Below are 19299 nucleotides of genomic sequence, written 5' to 3' on the forward strand. Positions count from 1 at the left end.
AAGTATCATAAATATAGCCTGCAACTTTAGGGTAAACGTCGTTAAGTCCTGTATATCCTATTTTCCAGCACTTAGGCAAAACATTAGCTCAAACAACAAAATAAATGTTCTAAAAACTTGGCTCGAAGCAGGCTCTAAATTAACCTTAATTAAATTTGTCATATCTGAGGTTTTTAATCAAACAAATGCTTCATGTTTTATGCTGAGCATGTCTTTTTGTGTGTGTGTGTGTGTGTGTGTGTGGGCACTCGCTAATGTCAGCGACGACATGACAACAAAATGTGACCAAAGCGAAAAAACGAAATCTATGTTAGAACACAAACGATTAAAATCATTTTAGCCCCCGTTAAGCACACCTAATTGCTGGACAACCATCAGACAGCTAATTGAAAAGCCGCCCGGTACAATGTTTCTCTGTATATATAGATAGATATATATATTTTTGCGGTATTTTTTAGTCTCTTACATTTTCAAGGCCCGCTCTTGACTAATTTTCTGTGCTCAGTTTTTTTTACGATTGTTTTTTCTGCACAATTATTTTAATTTTTTTTTATTTATTTGCTTTTGGGTGTGGCGGCAATGCGACACGTTTTATTTCTAGTGGCTGCCAAATGCATTTGCTGAGCTTGCAAAACCGCAAGACTCCGCTCGAGTCGGGACCCATAAATAGGGGCGTGTGCGCCCGGTTTTATGGCAATCAAATGCGTTGTTTAATTCGAATTGACTTTTTGAACTTGCCGTGAAACTTCGTGTCGCAAGTGGGAGCCAGTGTTGCAAGTGGAGCACGTGCCCGATTCTCTGGCGATCAGAATTTATAAATGACTTAAATGGGACTTTTGATTGACTTCCGATGTAATTGGCAAACAAATAACTCATATAGATCGGTTTTGAATAAGTCTTAGATTAGTATAGCGCTTTTACAGATATTTAAAGAACATCTTAACAGCATATGTACATAAATATTCAATAACTAAAAATCTTCAACAATTTGACTCAAGCGGAGTTAAGATCAATATAATTATCTTCTGGATCTTTTAGTTTAATATTACTACATTGGTTTTTACTCACTTCATACGTTTTTTTCTCATGGATACAATGATATGTTTTTCTTATTACACTCAACAAGATAATACGCACGTCTCTTCACTTCGGAAGCTCGAACCCGACTCTATTCTCTACTTTCGTATGCTCCTGTTAGCATCCCTTCTGTTACATAACATGTGTCTAACATTTTATCGGCCGCTACAGGCTCTTATGGCACTTACAGGCACTTATGTTCATATTGTTGTTAACTACTTGAGGACAGGCCGTGCGCTACGCAATGATCCAATTCAGAGACATAGTCGAACAGTGATCGACTATGATCGACTAGATGTATTCTTGATATTTAGTATATAAAGATTCCATATTACCTTTAGCCTGGCAGTTGTATTTAAGAGCTGCTTGAGGGTCAACAAGTTCCGTTTCTTCGTCATCAGCCTAAACCACGGGCAAGACCAACATATTTCCAAAATGACATTTTAGACGCTCAACTCACTGTTGTGAGGCAATCTGCATGGACATTTTATGTTGGCCTGCTCTAAATCTTGAATTTTGTGTGCTTTAATTAAAACACCCTGGATACATTTTCAAAGATTTCAATATTTAATTTTGATTTAATACATATTTTTAAATATTTATATTTCTATACATGCATAAAACAATTTTTCTAAACGATTGCAACTACTTTTCCCTTGCCTGGTTTAGGTCTTGCTTTTTCAATATTTTTGATATTGAATATGAAAACTAGTTAACACAGATTTGTTTATTGAATGCATTCGCCCATTTCTAATGAAGCTTTCGAAGTACTTTGTCAGAGTATTTCAATAAAAATAAAATGCTATAAATTTGTTGAAAGTTTGCAATTGATAGTTGTATCATAAACCAACGCCGACTCGCTTTTAAAACTATTGCACAAAAAAAAAAAAAAAAACAAAAAATAGAAAAAACAAAAGGCTTGTGCACACAACCCTGCCACAGTCCTCCCCCTGAAAACAAACGCCCTCTGGATGCAGACAAGCTAACAAATGCAATTCAGAGGCGGTTCGGACACAAGGCAGGAAGCAAAAACAAGTTGCATGGGGGACGGCCTGGGCGTGGCATCGAAGCGATTTGTGAAGTGTGCAGTTTAGGAGGGTGAGGCGGGGAGGGGAGGGGGAGAGGGTTGTGCCAAACTTTGTGGCATAAACTTTTAATGAGTTCTTTTTATATTTGCGATTTGCATGGCCACGCCCCCCATTTGTCACACAAATGAAATCTGCTAGAGCGAAATTGCATTAAAGTTGCCATCGTTGTTGTTGTTGTTGTTGTTGCTGTTACTGTTGTTGTTGCTGCCACTTGTAAATTATTCACCCACCGCGACCCACTTCAATGACATTGCCTACTTCGGCGCAAAGTTTTGGTCAAAGCGGCCACCCTCCAGTCTCCCCCCGGCTCAATGATGAGCGCAAAACAAAAATTGCGAAATAAAATAAATAAATATGCCTGGGCGCAAAAACTTTTAAATTGAAAATGCGCTTTGAATATTTCAGCGTTTTGCAATTCGCATTTTCCAGCACTTCCTGTCCGCCATCTTGTGCGCCATTGCACTTGGCTAACTGCTAACTGTACTTGTGCTCATCTTTCGCCGTCTTCGCCGGCTTTCGGCACAAGGCGAAAATAATTTGAAATTTTAATTAAAAGTATTTCGGCAAAAGTTGCGGCGCTGCCGGCGGCGCTGTTTTCTATCAGCAGACACAAATACGACAAAATCAAAAAACATCCAAGACAAAAATTAAATAAAATTCCACACAAAAATAGGGAAAACTATTTCCGGCTATTTCATTTGCCCCCCGCTCGCTCCCGCGCTTGCTCTATCGCTGGCATCGCTTGTCTTCAATTTTAATATTGCCGCCAAAGGCAAAAATGCGCACTTGAACAAAACGCCGGAGACGAAAATCCGGACATGTTGCAGCTTGCAATTGTAGCCAATGTGACAAGTGTCGCTTACTATGTAGTGTATGTGCGAGTGTGCGTGTGCAAGTGTGTGTGTGCGAGTGTGTGTGCCTTTTAGTTAGTTTGGATATGCGTTCACATTTATCAAGATATTTTTATAAAATTATCTGAAGTGTTTGCTAAAGTATTTAAGGAAGATGTTACTGTATAATTAAATTCTTAAATTGTTTTAGAAAATATTTAAATTGAATATAATAGTAAATGCAATAAAATATAATATAATAAAATGTAACAGTCAAAAGACGTTTTTCAGGATGACCCACGTTAGCCTCCACATATTTGTAGAGTATATTTTAAACAATAGACAACTCTAGCAAGTGAACTGAGCAGCCCAATAATTGTATTGCTTTTACAATGAAATGTTATTGATCGCGAATTCCGCGTACGCATAAACGTAAGCTTGTACTGATGCACTTCTTTGCATGCGTATATGCTAGAAAGTATTGCCACAAGCTTTTTTCTTTTCTAGCTGTAATTAAACCTTAGTAGCTGCCGAAGCAAAAAGGAAGGAAACCTTAAGGCAGTCACAGACGAAGATGGAGACAGAGACGGAGCTCTTAGCACAAGAAAGAAAGAAACTTTATTAATAAAAGTTTTTCCTTTGGTATTTTAGCCAAGTATTATTAAAAACTTTCATATACGTAACGTTGGCAATTCAACATGCCCACTAACACACTCATACACACACATACACTCACATAGGCGCACACACACGCGACGCATAAGTCGACGGCTGCTCATATATTCAGGCATTAAATTGCGAGGTCCTTTTTATGCATGTGACAATATTTGTTGCAGTTGTTTTTGTTTTTATTAATTTTGTTGGCATAGCATTCCGCCTCTTCTCCTTTTTTATCGTGTGTGGAAAAGCATTCGCACAATTTTCGCCTGCAGCCCGTACACAAGAGACAACAGCTCTTTTCTCCAACCCTTAGCATAATTGGCTCAAATAATAAAATTATGGAGGTCCCTCACGCTCCCTTCAGACGTGACAAGCTTGCAGTGGAATATATTTGTAGGCTTGATTGTGTGGGCTCTGAAGTTTACTGTACATACATATATTACTCGAAGAAATTACCCGTCCTTGCCCGGGGCAAACACCCCATCAACCGTCTATGAGTACTTCCCTTTTATTTTATTTAGTTTAATATTTTTTATTATTGTTGATTGAGAGTAATTACTAAAACAGCTAGTTATAATTTTAATAAACAAATATAAAGATTTTAAATTTTCGCTGGGTTTAAGCCGCCGACCTTCCGCTGGATTGTCCGACGCTCATACCAAAGAACGTAGGCTAATAACAAATATATATTAAGATAAATCCTAATCTAGGACTAAGTTATCTATTCACATATCGATCTGATGAAACTAGCGTAACATTTAATATCAGTATACTTTGCAGGGTATCTTCGAATCAGCGGCTTTGTTCCAAACCAATTTTGCTATTCTATGTTCATGCCCATAGTCAAGCTCTAAGAGCTCTAAGCCACAAAGCAATTTAAAAGCCTTAAGCTATGTAGAAAGTATCTTTAGCTGCTACCCAAAAGACCGCAAAAGCCATAGCCCGCAATCCTTTTCATGATAAGTGGCCAAGCAGCAAATGACTCATCCTGGCCAGTACTGTCACTACATTTGCTCCGATGTCGTTAGGCTTTGATCCTGTCTGGCTGCGACAGAAAGAAAGAGAGATTTTGCAGTCGGGCTGTTGAGCTCTCAAACTATTTGCACATTGAGTGCATGCATATTAGTTAGCATGGAAAAGGGAATATCTAATGAGCTGCGTGTACCGTCCATTAACAGGCGCAACGCATTTTCACAAAGTTTAGTTCCATTAGAGAGTAGTGCGTCGGCATCGTCTTCGTCGTCTTGGCCTTCTTCTGTTTTTCTATTTACCCGGCACTCACTTAGCCAGACAAACTGAACAACTAATAAAAGTAAAGCAACAACAACGCATTTGCACACAAATTTCGTTGACCAGTTAGGCGGAAGCAATTTGACTGTTGTAAAAGCTAAAGATACAGATAGAAATACAAATGCGGATACACTCGCTGACACGCTAAGCAATCAGTGCAGCGACCAGTTGCCCCCTTGCGCTTTGACACATGAATATGCAAATATGACGCAATCATCGCTGCCCCCTTTTCCCCTCACAACTGCGCATTGAGGTCCCCCTTAGCATAATTGTCGCTGCCCAGCTTTTGCCACTTACTTCGATTTGCTGCGTTGTTCATTAATTTGCACTGGCGGCCGGTCAGGACTCTCTGTGGACTCCTGGGCCTGAGAATGCTGTTGGCATTGCTATCACAGCTGGCTGACATCGGGGCACTTCGATATGGACCTGCCTGACTTTGTTGCCCGTTAATTGATTGCATCCATTTAGGTACCGCAGCGTTGTCCCCCCACCTCCTGCTGGTGCTTTTCTAGCCAACCTGGTCTGGCCATTTGGTGTGAATCTTTGCGCCCGTCTTCGAATTAATTAGTGCCTGCTGCACGCCTCGCCCCTTGACAGCTACCCGATATTTATTAATTGAAATTGAAAACTGAATACTTACATTTCTAGGCTTGCAAATCTGCTTGATGTCCGCAACATAATATTGCGTCTATTGCCCTAGGAGCATACAACTACTATGAGACTCCAGTCCGTGCAAATACTTAAATACATATTTCTCAGATGACGTATTCGCTTATCAGCTCAAGTTTTGATTAGCTGCACAGCTCAAGGTTAAAGCAAAAAGCAAATTCCCTATGAGCTATACATTTATGCGTACACTCCCGTACAAAAGTATTGGCTATTTAATATTTGCTCTTTTTATGGTCGGTTTTTTTCAATATGCATTTTTAAACGATCATATGCTTTTTGTGCACGAATTCAATTATTTCTATTAACTCTTATATTAGAACACGTTAATTCAGGGTTTATTACAGTGTATTCACAATTTTTAATATAGAGTTGACATTTTATAATATTACTTTTTATATGGTCTCATACTTTCTGTGCCGGAATGCAACCTTGCAAGCACTCTTAGTTAAATTGTGTTTTTCCGATAACTGGAAAATTTCTTAAAAGACTAATTTACATGTGTTTTAGTTTTGTTAATATTTTTTTGCATTTTCAAACATTTATTTGCACTATCGCCAATAAGAAATTAGGCAAACTTTTTTCTAATTTTGTGCCTAAAATTCTTTTCTAAATACGTTTATGTAAATAAGATGTATCGAAGAAAATAAAAATAGAATATATTTTTCAGTTTAATTAATAAATAATTATTTTGTCTTTTTAGTTGACCTATACTTTTGTCCCTGACTGTGTATGAACACATATTTTATTATTGAGTATCAAATTGTTATATATTTTCAGACAGTCGTCTGATTTTTTGTATTTATAAAATTTTCTCAGTTTTTTTTTAAATAGTATTAAACATTTGATTCTCAATAATTTGCTGCTGATATGGGTCGTATCATGAGCTGTATAAATTTGAGTGTCTCTTCGAAGCCGTGCCAGTGTTGCCAAATGATTCCCTTGCCACGTGAGCTGGTGCTCAGCTGCCGCCGCTTATAGTACTTGCCATTGGGATTGCTAATTAATGGAATAAAATATTGAGTACCATTTAAGTATTGAGCAAACACGAGTGCGAGACATACCAAAAGGCTGCACAGGCTGCATACCACCAGGCGCTGTGATATCGGCGCGCACAGCTGCCTTCCAGCCAGCTATCGTTATCGCTGTCCAGTGTTGAGAACTTCTGCAGGACATTCAAGCCCATCGAGTTGCCAGCGTTGCCAGTGTATCTGCCCAGCGAGCTGAGCTCGTAGAAGGTTTTCTCGCTGCCTATGCTGAAGTTGTCATAATGTGCATAGCGTATCTCGCCCTCGAAGTCCTCCAGATGCACATAGAGCTCATAGGGCTGCAGTGCGGTCAAGCGATGCAGCTTCTCTAATCCAATAAAGAACTCGCCATTAAGTGCACCAAAACCCACTTGATAGTCGCTCCAGTTGCGAAAGAAATTTACGCTGCCGTCCATGCGGCGTTGGATGACCAACCAGCCGGAGCCAGCGAAACGCGCGTCGCAGGGCACATAGAAGGAATCCAGGCCAGGCAGCTTGATCCTATAGATGCCGGTGGTGCTGCCAAAGGGTAAACAGCTACGCGGCTGAAATTCTTCCAATTCATCATCGTAAGCCTTGAGCTTGCTGTGTGCCGCCTGCAGCTTTAACAAATGCTCATTAGTCAGGGTTTGTAATTCCAAAATTGTTGCATCTTTTAATTTGAGCTGTAAACTCAGCTCCGATATTTTAGCCTCAAGGTCCACTTCACTCGGAATTTGATCTTGATAGTCCTTGGCCATTAAACTAATTCTACAGCTGGTCAAATTCTGCAGCAGTGTTGTAAAGTGATCTTCAATTTCCTTGAGCTCGTCTGCAGCCGTTTTGGCCTGTGCCCGGCAAGCAGCCAACTGGGTCTCCTTCTCCCTGACATGAGTCTCGCAACACAGCTCTGTTGCTTCAATGTGCCCAGATATTTTAAAATCGGTGTTGGCTTCCAGCCTAAGCAATTGCTTATTGTTTTGGCTGATCAGTTCTTCAAGTTTTAGAATTTGTACCTGTACTTCATCATCCATCATATTAGCCCAACTGCTACTTACTGAGAGCAGCAAAATGTAATATTTAAAAGTGTTAGAATATCTGCACATTTTGCTTATGCGTCCCGGACTAAAAGTTAGAGCTGATTTTTTATACGAATTTCCACGTTTGGGCAGCTCTCTGAGAGCGAACTCTAAGTCAGACTGGTTATCAAGCCATACACCAGCAACAATATGTTGGGAGTCTCAGATAAGCGCTATCAGTATGCTTTTCCTGCTTAGTACACTGAGCAAAATTATTTGACATATAAATTATTTCTCTTATTTTTATAGAGTTGTCAGATTTTGTTAATCAAATTAAAAATGTTCTCTGGCTAACCAAATTAGGCAGAGAGCTATTAGTGTTCCAACTTGACATTAAGCTTTATTTTTATTCAATTTATTTTTGGTTAAGTTTATAGTTTCTGGCCTTTATCATGATTTGAACTGACTTGAAGGAATAATAATTATCATGCCAGTCTGTACCCACCCAAAGGATGCCTTGATTCGAGGTGTAATCATCTGGTGTTTGATACGGACCATTCAAATTACTGCAAATAACAAAAGTAATTGTATACATGCATTTATTTATTTGAAATATTCCAATGAACGCACCTGAGACCGCACGCGTAGTACCACCAGGCGCCATGAAAACGTTCAGCACAGCTTAGAGATTCATCATTATCGTTATCACGATCGTAGGTGCTGAACTTTTGACCTACGTTTAGACTTAACGCATCATCCATGTCTCCGCCGAAATTACCCAGGGACTGCAGGGCATACGATTCCAGTTCAGAGCCCACCTTGAAGTCATCATATGTGGCATAACGTGTCTGGCCATCAAAGTCCTCCAGTTGTATATAGAGTTCCTGTGGTTCGGCTTCGGTCATGTGGTGCAGCTTCTCCAGACCTATGAAGAACTCGCCAGCTAAATCGCCGAATCCAGTTTTATAGTCGCTCCAGTTACGATAAAAGTCGACGCTGCCGTTGATCCTGCGCTGTATTACCGTCCAGCCGGGACCAGCTATTTGGCCATTGCAAAGCACTCGAAAGGGTTCGCCCACACCGGGCACCTTTATCACATGCACATTTGAAGACTTGCCAAATTGCTCACAGCTTGAAGCCTTGCAGCAGTTCGTGTAGGCGGCGATCACAGAGTTCAATTGCTCGATACTCGCAGCATCAGAATTCACCTGCGATTGCAGTTCAATAATCTTGTTGCTCATTGTGCCTATACTTTTATCACTTATGGTCAATTTTGCTTTCAGCTCCTGATTCTCTCTGAGATGCTGCTTGGTGGCCTCGGCTTGGCCTTCGAATTCCGCAATGCGATCGTCTTGCTGCATTAAAGTGACGTTCATGACATCTATTGTCGAGGCTTGTGCATTGATTTTTCTATTTGCTTTACTCAATTCGTTAGTCTTTTGCAACAGCTGTTCCCTTTGTTCTTGCATGGTTAATTCACTTGAGTTTAGTTTAGTAAATGTTTCGTCGATGGTTTGCTTCAGTCCATGCAGTTCGCGGGTAATGTTTTGTAGTTCATTGGGCTTAACACGGAGTGTACCTTGCAGATTTATTTTATCCTTTAATTTTTCATTATTGATCGTCAGACTCTTGACCAGCTTTTTGTAAATATTTGTTTGCTGTTTGCGCTTTTCTTTTATGGCATTGTAGGATTTCTGTAACTCTGAAAACTTAGAATACAAATTTTCGCACTTGCTTAACATAGTTTCGGCTTGTTCATAACTAGCCAAAGAGTTTTCCAAAGTCAATAGCACTAAAATGATGTGCACAAAAATCTTACTTTGCATTTTGCACAAATTATCAGCTCAATTTTATTCCGTTCGTATTTCTTGCTTCAGTCGTTCTGCACGCGACAGTTGGAATTAAAATTGCTTATTAATCAACATATAATACTTGGAATTTTTCAGAAGTCTGTTATGTTTATACACTGCAACCGTTGAAAATAGGCATATTGGTTTGATGCTAATTTATTTAATAGTGCTCAGCCAAGTCGATCTAGCTCTCTTCGTTTATCCGTCCGTCAATCTTAGAGACTACGAGAAATAGAGATATGAAATTTTAAAAGTCGGTCCTTCTATGCCAAGGAAGGTACAAGTTTATTACACATCATCGATAACTTGTCGCGCTGCAATGAAATCGATAAAAAACGATAGCAATTCCCAGTTTTCTTAACATATATCGGAACTTATAAGAGCCCACCAAATATCGTAGATATATTCTCGTATAGTATACACATGTCTAGAATGTTTCTTTTTTCGGATACCCCATCCCATTCGGCTTCTTGCGCTTGCTCAGCGTCTGGGTTCAAGGTATCTTCAAGTCGGGCACTCTTTAACTTGAACCCCCTTGTTAATAATAACATGCTTATCGCGCAAACAATATTATATAAATATACACAATATATACTTATTATACCCTTGCAGAGGGTATTATAATTTTGTCCCGAAATGTTTAACGCATAGATGGACATCTACAAGTATACGTTCTTGTGTATTTAATTCGATATAAATCGATATTTCTATAGCTACATATATTTTTATTTTTTTATTTATCTATCTATATGTGTACATGTATGTGGGAGCAGCCTTTAATAAATTTGTGTATAGTCTATTTCTCATGAGAACTGGAAGAGTATTCAATGGTCACCGATTTGTAGATAGTTGTGTTCTTTATTGTATGCAAAGTCGGCATTCTGAAGGAAAAAAAAAACAATTAAAAAAATATATAATATAGTTTAGCTGGAATATTTCAGTTAAAGTTCACTGAAAGAATTTAACCAGAACTTTAGAAATTCAACAGTTTTTTCTTAAATGGGATCTTTTTAATGAACATTTGCTTTATGAATATTTTTACAAAAATTGAGAAAAATTCATTTTGGATTGTACATTCATTACAATAATCTTTAAGCTCGATATATTGTTAAAGATTGCTAATATTGAAATTTAGCTTAACTTGAGCTTCTAGTTTAGCAACCATCGTTAACATCACAAACAACTATGCAGAATTAATTGACTTAATCTAGGAATCAAGTGAAATGTTTTTTGTATTTGATGAATATTTTAATTTCCTCTTAATTTGACAAAGGCTGAAGCTTTCAAAGCGGTGCAGATGCGCTGCGTGAACAGCAGCAGCATCAATTAAATGGTTATATTTTATTAAAAGTCTTGAACAAAAGACGCAATGGCATTGCCATGGCAAATAGATGGCGCGATTTTCGCTCATTTTGTGGTGCAACTGAGCGTATACGCAACGTGCAACAGTGTGAGACCGTTTGAAGTGTGGGCGTGGCTGGTGTAGCATCCGCCGGTTGCCATAACGCTGACGCGGCAGCTCGACTCAACACGACTGGACCAGCCTCGAGACGCGACGACGCCTGCACTCCGCAGACAGGTGCGATGGATAGGGTAGGAGGGGCGGTGTGGGCAGGTGTGAGCGGGAGCAGAGCTCTAGACAACGCTGTTATTTATTCCGGATTTGTCTACCTTTTTTATTTATGTTTGGCAGACGCCAATTTTCATGGCGGCGGCAACGGCAACGGCAATGGATTTGGCTTTGGCTTTGGCTATCCAAAGGATGCAGGTGCTCTTCAGCTTACCTGCACGTAGAAGCAGGCATGGGGGTGCGGCTGACCACGTGATTCTGTGCGCCAGCCAAGCGGAAAATAAAAGAAATGCCAAGCAACAGCCGCCACGTTGTAAGCTCACCTTTGATTGTCTTAGCCCATTCGGACAGACGCTCGCCGGCCAAGTAATGAAAACTGCCCCTAGTTAAGGGTTGAGTTTTTGGCAAGCCAGCAGCTAAAGGGAAAGAGATGAACAAAGATAGAGGGAGAGAGAGAGAGAGAAAGAGAATTAGAGAAATATCTCTGTTTGTGCTGTAAATATTTAAGCTGTAAAAATGCTTTTGGCTTCTGGCTTTGTCTACGTCCTTTGTCTTTTGCTTAGAATTGAAATGGTATCGTTTAAAATTGTTTCCGCGTTGCTGTCATTTGGAGCAAAGTGCTTTAAGCCAACTATTTTTGATTAAAAAACTTTCTTGTTGGCCGACAAACAAATTCAATAAGCGGCAGCAAAAATCAATAACAAAAGCCGACAGCTGCCTCACAGCCTTCCATCGAAGTGGCGCGAACTAAGTAATCTAAGCCACAAAACACAGCCGCAGTATGCGTAGCAGGGTGTGTGAAAGTTGTTGGCGGGGGGAGTCGGTTTGTGTGGGGCACATAAATTCAAGATGTGGCCATAAGATTTATGACGATTGCGAACGTGGAATTTCGACAGCGACCATAGACAAAAGTGGCCAAAAGAAAATGCCGCAACATTTGTGCGCGCCTGTGGCCTTTGAACTTCTGTGTAGGGTGGCCAGCAGGGGCGGGCAGGCGTGGCTGGACAACAATTTACAGTAGGCATATAAAATGTGCATAAAAATTGAAACTGCCGGCGCGCCTGCCGCCTCTTGAGAGGGGCCGGGCCGTCTGCCTGGCACTGAAGCATGGGGCGTATACTTTACGCATTTTAAGTTTCAATTTCACAGCCGAATTTATGGGCATAAAAATGGCGGCATGGCCATTTTATGGCCACTTCCGCTGACCAAAAACAGCAAGAACTCTAAGTGATTTCTAACATAAAAACGCATTAGAGCCAGACGTCAGACAAATATGATAAATTTAGCGCAGTTTTTATGCCATATAATGTTGTCTGACTTTCAGCTTGGAATTTGTTGGCTTCAAATCGAAATTTGTCGAGTTTTTATTTACTTCACTCACTGACTCCTTAATGAAAATACGTTTTATCGTGCAATTCGCCGGGGCAACCCAACCCCTAACCATGCCCTGCATTGAGCAGCGCAATCAATTGTCAAAGTCGTCGGGTCCACGGTTCCATAATCTGGCTTATTATGCAAAGTAAATGCCCGGCCCTTTGGCAGCGGACCCCAACCCGGTCCAATGGAGACGCCAGATAATCTTGGTGATATTTCATTGTTGTCGTCGCCAAGGCTTGTAAATGTGTTAACAGCTACGCCTCCCCTTAGCCTCTGCCTCACTTTCTCGGCGGTTGCCTCGCGCCAATTGCGAAATATTTCCGTTTCCGGTTTGCTGTTGTCGCTTATGCACTTCCTTCATTCCCGCTCATTTGTCGCGACCCGCTCATAATGCTGGACTATTTGCTGAGATTTTTCGTTTACGCCGGAAGCGTTGCCATATTTTTTTATATGCCCTGCCCCATATCCGCTCATATATGGAAATACTCGAATTTATTATGCGTTTGTCCAATTGTCTCGCGCGTAATTTTCCAATTTCCATAAACGGTTTCAATTTCAGCATTTCCTTCATTTTTTTTCCTATTTTTATTTTTATCATCGTGTTTATGTGTTGGTCGAAAGGGTTTTGCAATTTGGCGTTGGGTTTCCTTTGCGCTTCATTAGCATATTAAATGGTTCCTTAAAGTTGATGAAGTATTAAATTATACGATTGTAGCTATGACTATGCCACATTATGGACACGTTTCTTTCCATTTGTGGGACAAATAGCCCAAACAGACATGTGGGCAGAGGATTCAGAATATGTTGATTATGTGGCAACCCTAAACAGTTTTTCTATTTCAATTTACATATTCATTCATTTGCTACTCATACTTATATTTCGTGAAGAGATTTTTTTCAGTTGCAAGATTTTACAAATTATGTGTTTAAGAAAAATGAATAAAGGAAATTGCTTGCATTACATTTGTTCCAGTTTTTCAAAAGATATTCCCGCTATAAATATATATCTGAGTATGTTCCGCATTCTTGTTACGCTCAAACATTTTTAAACTCCAGTAAATTCGAATATACTATATATGTACATATATAAAAATAAGGAAAAACTGTTTGTAGTTTCAGCTCTTAGTTTCTTGCATAGCAAATGAAAATCAAAAATAGCCAAATATTTCACATAGCTCATTTGCATTTTCTTCATATACCTCTGCCTTAAATTGCATTCCTCTAAGTTGTCGAGTATTTTGCTTGTCCTTGCAAAAGCAAAGCCCGTTAAATAGTCGAATTCACCTCAGAAACTAAAATCGGATGACACAGCCGTCGCACATGATCACATGCTGTCCGTGCAAAGCATATATTTGGCAGATACTCCACTCTCTGTCCGTTCCATTTCATCTCGTCTTTTTCTATGCAACTGAATGACTTCATTTTGTGCGCTCAGCCATGCAAATTCGCAACTGATTTTGCGCCCAAATCACATTGTTGGAAGATGCAGACGATGGCACCGTATGGAAAAGTGCAAAAAAAAAATCACGATTTAAAAACTCTAAAATTAAGCTATCATCAGGTTTTACAACTGACTCTGTCTCACTTTCGCCTTCTATCTCTCTCTGTTTCACTCGCTTGCTCGCTTCTAGGTGGGAACACATTCGAGTACAATATGTGTATAAAAAAGTCAAAAAGAAATAAGTGCAATGCAATGTCATTAAAGTAGACAAGTAGACAAGGACGAAAGGAGTGGTGGGGACTGACGATGACTATGACCAACATAAAATCACAACGCACACAGATACACACACACACACACACACAGACACGCAGCAGATAGAAAGACAGTTGCCGTAACCCAATCCGTAACCCAACCCGTATTCCTGTCTGTGGTCGCTTATCGGACGTTGTGTGCGTCGTCTGGCTCTGAGCTCCAAGCTCTGTCCCCGGTTCAGTAACCGTGTGCGTTACATAAAGCTGTAATCTGTGCTTATAAAACGGCAAAATGGCAAAACTCTGCAGAGGGTTTTTAATTGTCTGTGCCGGATGGCAGCCTTAAATGCCCCGTCGACACAAGATGGACCCGAATCACACAAAGAGAAACAAGGCACTTGAACTGAGATCAAGAAAATATTTAATTGCCATTAGAATTTTATTTTAATCAAAAATAACAACCATAACAGAGATATTATGTTGAAAATAGCAAGAAATAAATAATAAATATTAACAAAATTATATTAAAAACTAGGCTTAAAAAGTTCTAACAAACTAGGTTTAGTAACAATCGGAGAAAAAAAAATTTGAAAAAAGTATATGAAAATTAAAAAAGTTTAACTTTGTTTAAGCTATTTTATTTTGAAAAATGAACTTGATAAATCTAGAAAAAGAAGAAAATATAAAAAACATTTTTTTTGATTTACGTTATTTATTAATGTTCGACAAAAATTATTTAATAGATAACATTATGCAAATTAAATGCTCAGATCCCAATTGGAATATACAATTTTATCAATTTATAAGAAAAACCTTTGTCGTAAAGATTCTATCACACCTATATAAGATTTTCAATTTTATGGTTGTAAAAAATGTTTTTTTTATATATTTACAAATTTGATTTATTTTTAAATCAATATTTTTGCTGTGAAAAATTTTTGTCAGTGCACACACGTCCGGTATAAAACGACTTTGTTGAGTATGCCCGAACAAATGCTGTGAGATTTTTTTAATTAAAATCCCTTCATAATATTATGTTAATGTTTGCGTGCCACCTGAAAAACTACCAAGGGACCCTGTCACTTTATTGCAGCACCCTCGCAGCAGCCACTCCTCACCTTTGCCGCTTCAAAATGCTTTTTAGCTGAAATCAGCGCAAGGCAAACTAATTTCTGGCCGAGATTGAAGTGCCAGCTAGAAAGTTATAAAAAGTAATTGTTGGCACCCGTTGATTTTTACATTTTTTCTCGTCCCACCCTCACGGCCAAAATGCAAATTGAGTGCGCTATCAGCAACTGTCATGGCAACCCATTTTCCCCTTTCCAACGCATGTCCATTGGCGAGGCGGGGTACACGCCCATCTACTGTCGCACAGTTTCACCTGTTTTGGGTCTTTGACTCCCTCCCCCCTCACTTTTTTTTTTAGCAATTGTTATTGGGCTGGTTGCCATTTGGCTGATGTCGGCAGATTTAGCGCACGTAGCATTTTTAATAATGCCGCCAATTGTCATATTTGCCCCAACAAAACTGGTCAACCCATTTCGCAGAGGGTATCCTCATATGGTTATTGTTGTGCTTCTCGCTCAGCTCTGCAGCAATTAGTTTCAGCAAATTTCCAACTATCTCACAATAAAAAGAAATGCGAGACGGAACCGAGTTGATGAACAAAAATGTGAAAAAAGACAATGCAGATGAATTTGGCCTTAAGAGAGATAGCCAGTGTCGTCGAGAATGATATAGATACACGTATTTACTATTATGACATTTGCAATGTTTTCGCTATTTTACGTTTTTGAAGGCTTACACGAGCTGAGGATATTGTGTATATATTTGTAGATAGGCTCGTGTAAGCCTCCAAGGAAATAAAACTCTTTTTGAGTTTGTAAAAGTTATTGACATATTCTCTGCTTGTGTTTATCCAATATATCGGAAGGTCAGCGTGAATGTTATAAGAAGGATATAATACGGAACATAATTAAAATTTATTTAAAAAGTGATGAACAACTTTGAATTGTGTTCCAAAAATTGCAGACTAGATAAATATTTATATTGAAACTCTACATAATCATATGTGCATTAATGAAATGTGTAACAGAACATAAATATCAGATGTTTTTTTTTTCAAGTTTTTTTGTTTAATATTTTGCTTAGTTATAATACAAAATTATAAATTTTGTTTTATTAATATATCAATTTTATTTGGAAAATGGAGTTTGGTTTTTTTAACAATTATTAACGAATTACTGTTCCAACAATATAAACTTATGAAATTGTATTCTAAAATCTGAGTAAGAAACACAAACAACAGGAATCACAATCTTAGCCCCGTGTAACTTGCGAATGGGGGACATCACAATCTGAGCCTCGTGTAAACTTGCGTCTGCCTAGGAGCCTATCAGTCATAAAAATACATACAACGTCGTTTATTACCCCGCGCATAAGCTTTTATATATTTTTTGTGTCTCTTTCTCTGTTGTCTGTCGTATCAATTGTCAATTTTAATTGCTGGCAGTTGTCATAACTCGGTTGTTAAATTTACAACTGAGCTGGGCAACAGGGAGCGAGCGAGATGGAGACAAAGCGAGCGACTGAGAGAGATGGATTGAGTGGTGAATGGGGGGGCAACACATTTAATGGCGCCCTCAACGCAATGCGTTGACTTTCTTTATGGTTATGCAACAGCCAGACTGGACAGAGAGTCCATATTCGAGTCGTTATGCATGAGCTGCTTAATATGCAGCGAGTGGCCATATTGAATCATCTGAGGCAAATGCCGCGGGCACACTCTATCGAACCGGGCGAGTCCGTGGTTCATGCTGATAAGCAGAAGTCACGTAGAGATGATTTGAAAAGGAGACAAAATCATGCATTAAATCGTTGCGACTGGCCCGAGCTCTGGCTCTCAGTTCATTTAATTGCGACCCGCTAAAGGTGTGCAGTTACACAGAATCCATTACCCTCCCCGCGCTGCACCTGGCTCAGCCCCAGTGCTGTTCTAGCCGCAATTAGTCAAACGAATTTGTTGGAATTAATCAGAATGTGGCCAGCATTTAAAATGCAAAATGCGTGCGCTAAATTACGACGAATTCTGAAGCAGCACAAAAAATATACATACAAAAAAAGAAAAAACAAACTAGACGCATTTTTTAGCGTGTAAGCTGCGCAGCCCGTGCTGCCCCTCTTCGCCAACTCCCCTGGCGGCAAAAGAGAGAAGACTTTTGTGCCAAGTTGATGATGACTCGTTTTGGCTTTGTGCTCGTCTTTGGCGCGTCTACATTTGAATACTAATTGCATTTGGGGCACGTTGTTGTTGTTGTGGTTGTTGGCTGCCTGCCTTGCGGTAAATATGATAAACAACAAAGCGCCTCATTTTGACATTTGTCTGTTTGCAGCGCCCACGTTGACGTTGTGCCACCACGTTGCCAATTCCGCCGTCAGACTCCCACGACTGACAGACCCGACCTGCCCCGCCATGGCTGGCTGCCTGCCTGTCTGCCTGCGCCTGCTCTTCGTAATCGCAAATAGATATGCGACTCAGATAATGATCGGCTCAGCTGGCAGGCCAAACTCCAGCTACAGCTGCAGCAACAGCTCCAGCTCCAACTCCAACTGGAACTGCAATTCCTGACTCTGGCGGTTGTCGCGCTTTGAACTTAAATGGGTTTTGTTGTTGCTGTTGTTGCTGTTGTTGCTGTTGTTGCTGTTGTTGTTGACATGTAGTCAGCAGGCAAATTTGCCATATGTTGGCAAAATGGCAAACTGTTTTTGCGCTGGCCTTTTCGGCTTTAGCCAAGTGTCAGGTATTTTAACATTGTCTTGCCAGGACTTGCTGCTTACCATTTTAGCTGACACACAATAACAATGCATACACTTCTAAAAAAAAAGCGAGCTCTATTTTACACTCGGGTTTTCCTAGTTCCAAAAAAATCCCACTAACTAGGTTTTATTTCGCTATAATTAGACACCTTCCTTCCTACTATATTTCTTAAATTAGGAATTTTATTAAATTAAGCCAAACAAATTAAAAATCTTTCCTAACTATACAGACGAATTTCATATTTTTTCTGAGTGTAGAAATGTTGAATAGCCGCAAAGACATTCAGTTTTTCAAATTTTGTTGATTTACATTCCATTGCACAAATTGTTACCAGCCTTCACGCGGCCTTAAAATTGCGAAAAGTCAAGTAATTTGCATGTTTTATGTTAGTTTGTGCTCCAGAATGATTTTGCATATAAAGTGCATTTATTTTTTATATTACTACTTTTTTCTTTAATTTTTAAAATCATATGTGAGTTGTTTAAAACATTTTAATAGGTGTTTTTTCGTTTTTGTTTAAACTAGGTTAAAATACAAATTTGAAATGCATGGTATTGGTTCAAGAGCATTGGACTAGCAAGCGGGAGGTCGCAGGTTCAAATTCTGCAGCGAAGTTTTAAATTTTCATTTTTATTCAAATAGAAAACAACAAGGAGAATACATAGACACATGCCCTTAAGAAGACGCGTTATTTTTTGAATGTTGCACATTTTTGAGAATTTTTCTGTTTATGCCTTCTTTTTCTGGAATAGATTTTAATCATGACGTGTCTCTTTGCTGGCAGTTACTGCCAAAAATGCAAAAAAAAAACGTTTTAGTTGGTGAATTTGGAGGAATACATGTGAATGGGAGTATCAGAGCCAGAAATAAAAGAAAAACAACAGCAGCAGAGCCAATGAATAATTGACCAGGCACAACATCAGCGCCGCACTTGTAATTAATTATACAGCAGGAACAGTAGAAGCTGTAGAAACAGGCAGGCAGGAACAGGAGCCGGCAACAAATATGCCTGGTAATTATCACTAAGACGCGCCGCGGCTGATTAAAAATGCGACGCCGACGCTGGAGCTTGGAGTGGCTTCGGGTCTGAGACTCGGACTTGGACTTAAACTTGAACTGGAACTGGGATTGAAACCTGGGTCTGGATCTGGTGATGTGCATCGAGGCAGCAAGTTGAACGCCAACTTCAACTCGAATTCTGACAGTTTTCGTACGGCTGACATGACAAGATGCCAGTGCCGATGACGCTAAAAACTTGGAACCCAGTCGGTTGCCCGGGCCAGTTGCGGCCGGCGGCTGGCGGCTGCCCCCAACTGATTGACTGCCCAGACAGGGCGACTGGCGACGGAATCT

General features: G+C 39.6%; 2 protein-coding genes and 1 long non-coding RNA gene across 7 annotated transcripts in view; 1 reads left to right on the plus strand and 2 right to left on the minus strand.

Moving 5' to 3' along the window:
• Positions 1-19299, plus strand: part of LOC135427166 (uncharacterized) — a 198976-nt gene that overhangs the window by 117773 nt on the left and 61904 nt on the right. The gene's annotated exons all lie outside the window — the stretch shown is intronic.
• On the minus strand, positions 6313-7724 carry LOC135427165 (fibrinogen-like protein 1). The gene is made up of 2 exons (XM_064680616.1): positions 6676-7724; positions 6313-6610 (listed from the first exon to the last, which is right to left on the minus strand). Exons 1-2 carry the CDS (start codon positions 7722-7724, stop codon positions 6463-6465), a joined length of 1197 nt encoding a protein of 398 aa, XP_064536686.1. The 3' UTR covers positions 6313-6462.
• LOC135427164 (angiopoietin-related protein 7-like) lies at positions 8012-9805 on the minus strand. The gene is made up of 2 exons (XM_064680615.1): positions 8268-9805; positions 8012-8203 (listed from the first exon to the last, which is right to left on the minus strand). The coding sequence occupies exons 1-2, from the start codon at positions 9461-9463 to the stop codon at positions 8053-8055; spliced, it is 1347 nt and encodes a 448-aa protein (XP_064536685.1). The 5' UTR covers positions 9464-9805; the 3' UTR covers positions 8012-8052.

This window comes from Drosophila montana, unplaced genomic scaffold (assembly GCF_035044405.1).
Source record: "Drosophila montana isolate Dmon_TW-CO22-7 unplaced genomic scaffold, ASM3504440v1 contig_2127_1, whole genome shotgun sequence".
NCBI classification, from domain to species: Eukaryota; Metazoa; Arthropoda; class Insecta; order Diptera; family Drosophilidae; genus Drosophila; species Drosophila montana.

What these genes read in the sequence shown, in the direction of transcription:
- LOC135427165 (XM_064680616.1), bottom strand. Translation starts at nt 7,724, where the DNA reads ATGTGCAGATATTCTAACACTTTTAAATATTACATTTTGCTGCTCTCA. An exon ending in GCAGCCTGTGCAGCCTTTTG is followed by an intron (nt 6,611 to 6,675) that starts GTATGTCTCGCA and finishes TCCATTAATTAG; the next exon opens with CAATCCCAATGGCAAGTACT.
- LOC135427164 (XM_064680615.1), bottom strand. Translation starts at nt 9,463, where the DNA reads ATGCAAAGTAAGATTTTTGTGCACATCATTTTAGTGCTATTGACTTTG. An exon ending in TACTACGCGTGCGGTCTCAG is followed by an intron (nt 8,204 to 8,267) that starts GTGCGTTCATTG and finishes TGTTATTTGCAG; the next exon opens with TAATTTGAATGGTCCGTATC.